The sequence below is a fragment of the Ichthyophthirius multifiliis genome (genome assembly GCF_000220395.1).
Source record: "Ichthyophthirius multifiliis unplaced genomic scaffold scaff_1120509251390, whole genome shotgun sequence".
NCBI classification, from domain to species: Eukaryota; Ciliophora; class Oligohymenophorea; order Hymenostomatida; genus Ichthyophthirius; species Ichthyophthirius multifiliis.
Genome location: NW_004085920.1, coordinates 32,431 through 35,887, shown reverse-complemented (window position 1 = coordinate 35,887; position 3,457 = coordinate 32,431). Strand labels below are relative to the sequence as shown.

The following is a 3,457-nucleotide window of genomic DNA, read 5'->3' as shown; positions in this document are numbered from 1 at the left end:
AAAAAAATTAATTCATCTATCTAAATTTAATCTATTAATATTATATAATTATAAGTAACTTTAAAAATATGAATTTATTTAAATATAATATATCTATTTTTCATTTTTTCAATTTTACTATAAACCTGCATAGTATTCCCGTTAATACTATTCTTATCGGAGCTGTTGTTTTATAAGCTACATATGCCATTACAGCATCAGAAACTTTTTATTAATTATTTCCCATTTCTATTCCTTTTCTTTTTAAAAAATCCTGTATTCCTTCTTTATTGTATAATACTAAAGCATATGATGTACTAAAAGTAATTAAAGATAAGCTTGCATATACTACTAAACCTGTTTTTTAGTATTTTAGGATTGTTTATTTATTAAACATTATTTTTTTATATTTTTTTTTAAATATTCAGAAATATTAAAAATGCTAATTCTTTATATATTTATTTTTATTTTTTTAAAAAAAAGTATAATTTAAATATAAAAAATTAATTTTATATATATTTGATTTTTTGAAAATAAATAAATAAAATTTTTGAATTTTAATAATAAAAAATACACAAAAAATTATATAATATATTTAATTTCTCATTAAGGAATTTAAGGTAAAGTCTATTTAACCAATAAAAGCCCACAAAAGCTTTATAAACTCTGAACACCTCTTACTTCATTTTCTTATAAAGGAACAATTTAAATATGAAAATCTTCATATAATTCAATAATCTAATCAATATATTTCTTTTGCATTTTAGATCTAGCTTTACACATTTTACACGTATCATCTAAAATAATTATAAATCTATAAACATTTATATATATAAATAATTACTTGGAAACAAAACTTAATTAATTATAATATTAGAAATATCAATTTCATATTTAGCTAATTAATATACAAGTCTATCGGTTTCATACATACTTAAAAATTCTGGAATACAAACTGCTACAAAGGTAGTTTTTTACTTTTTTAAAAATAATAAAAAATATATAATATAAAAATATATATTTATATATATATACAGGATCTTTCATTTATTCATTAACTTTTTCGACAGTTTTTTTCATTTTTTCTAAATTTTAAAAAACTTTATTAAAAATTTAATCTTAATCTTATTCATTTCCTACTATTCCAGAAAGTTATCCTAATATTCCTGTAAATTTCTGTCTTAAAGACAATAATTTCTCAATACCTTTATCTAAAAGACTAGGGAAATTTAAGAGTCTTAAAGTATGACCAGTAGGTGCTGTATCGAATACTATAACATCAAAATCGTATTTTTCTAATGAATTTACTAATTATGAAAAACTCATAGCCTCATCAATACCTGGAACTGAGCTTATTATTTCAGACATAAATGTTTAAGAAGCTTAATCAGTTTAAAAACCAGTAAAATCAGGAAATTTTATAGATTCGGGATCTATTTTCGGATCGATTTCCTTAATATATACATATAAAGATGTTTATATATAAATATTTTATACCATTCCATATAAATTTTATAAACCATTTACTGGAACTGGCTCTTTTCCGTTAAATTTTTAATCAAAACAATCACACAAATTATGTGCAGGATCAGTTGATATAATTAATACCTATTAATTTTATAATATATATATATATATATTTATGTTATTTATTATATATGTTTATTTATTTACTTTAGAACCGTTTTTAGATAATAATGTTGCTAAACTGGATGATGTTGTTGTTTTTCCTACACTTTTTTATAAATAATTTCATTTTTTGATTGTCTTTTTTTTTAAATTACCCTCCTTTTCCACCTACAAATATCCATTTTAATGTTTTTTTATCTAAAATATTTTATAATCCGTATTTTTAATCTTATTCCATTTTTTTTTTTATTTTTTTTTTAGTTAATTTAATAATAAATAATTTATGAAATATCTTTATTTTATTTTATATAATCTATTATTTGTAATTATAAAAAAGAAAAATAGAACATATTAATATATATTTTTTTATATTTCTTTTTTTTTTTGGATTAATAAATAAATATATCATTTATAAAAATAAATTAATAAACAAATGTAATTTAATTTAGAAATCAATTAATTGAAAAATTAATTATTTTAATAAAAAAAAAAAAAAAGGTAACATATAATAATAAATTATTTATTTAAAAAAAAAAAAAAATTGAATAAATATATTAATATATATATATATATATATATATATATATATATATATATATATATATATTTTATTTATACATATTTTTTATATATAATTTTTTTCATTTACAAAGATTAAAAAATAACAAATGAATCATAAAAAACATAAATAAATTAAATAAACTATTAATAAGAAATATTTTTCTACTGAAACTCCTTTAGAATTAGAAACGCCACTTTAAATTACATAAAACTCTCCAAATCTCTTAAATATTCACTAATCGAAAACTTAGAATTAATTTTTACTTTCAAAAACCCATTTAATGTTAAAAAGAAACAACGCACATATATTAAGTTCATATTTCAATAAAAAAATCACTCATTTATCTCCATTAAAAATGCAGATATATTTTTCTTAAATAAATTAACAGTAAAAAAATAATAATTTTACTTCCGTAAAAAATACTAAAAAAAAAAAAACAATAAATATTACTGAATAAAAAATAATTTAAAAAACGCTTTCAAAAACTTACAAAACCAAATTTTTCGAAAAGCCAAAAGACGACATTTCTAACCCAATCAAATATTACAATCTTTCTTATTTAAATTTTAAAAATTATAAATACCCTAGGCCTTTAAAAATGCCTCTAGACAGTGAAAAAGAAGAGAATAGGTAAAAAATGCCCTTATATTTATATCCATAATAAAAAGAAAATAATTAAATAGAAAAAATCTGTATTAAGAAATACTAAAATTTCCTTGACGATTTATAAAACGATCTTATTTTAAATAAAGACAAAGAATAAAAAACTTTAAAATTTCTAAAAGAAATTTCCACAATTTAAAATAAATTATAAACTGACCAAAAATACCAATAAAAAAATAAACTCTAAAATAACTCCTAATATATCTTCAATGCGCTAAAGCACAGTGTTGTTTTCCCAAATAAAATTTGCAATAAAATAGATTTAAATACTTAATTTTTCAAATAAAAAGCCTAAATTGAAAATCAATACAATTCAGTCAAAATTAAAGTCTAGTAATTAAAAGAAAAATGCGATATTGAATTATAGAAATAAATTTAAGATAAACAAAAAGCTTTAGAAAATAATTCTTCTTATATATATAAATAACTGCTACTTGTTTAATAAAATTAAGAATAAATAGAAGAAGAAATATATAAACAATAAAACAATAAAGAAATATATGACGAAAATGAAGAAATAGAAATAAAATCTCTATTAGAAATAAAAGAGGAAGAAGACTAAACTCTAGAAAGAAATTAATAGTTATCGCCAGAATATTTAAAACTATCGACATTAATAAATGG

The 3,457-nt window shown here is 18.2% G+C and overlaps 1 protein-coding gene across 1 annotated transcript, besides 6 other annotated features; it reads right to left on the bottom strand. All coding sequences in view use genetic code 6, as the record gives it.

The window, feature by feature from the left end:
• Window positions 1–514: 514 nt before the first annotated feature.
• On the bottom strand, window positions 515–1,846 carry IMG5_193580 (hypothetical protein; the record flags this gene model as incomplete). The annotated part of the gene is made up of 5 exons (XM_004025008.1): window positions 515–776; window positions 824–956; window positions 1,015–1,587; window positions 1,654–1,714; window positions 1,764–1,846. 5 exons carry the CDS (start codon window positions 1,844–1,846, stop codon window positions 583–585), a joined length of 1,044 nt encoding a protein of 347 aa, XP_004025057.1. The 3' UTR covers window positions 515–582.
• Window positions 968–999: a microsatellite.
• Window positions 1,460–1,503: a microsatellite.
• Window positions 1,611–1,652: a microsatellite.
• A 311-nt stretch (window positions 1,847–2,157) lies between the features above and the next one.
• Window positions 2,158–2,215: a microsatellite.
• Window positions 2,201–2,250: a microsatellite.
• Window positions 2,207–2,249: a microsatellite.
• Window positions 2,251–3,457: the final 1,207 nt, after the last annotated feature.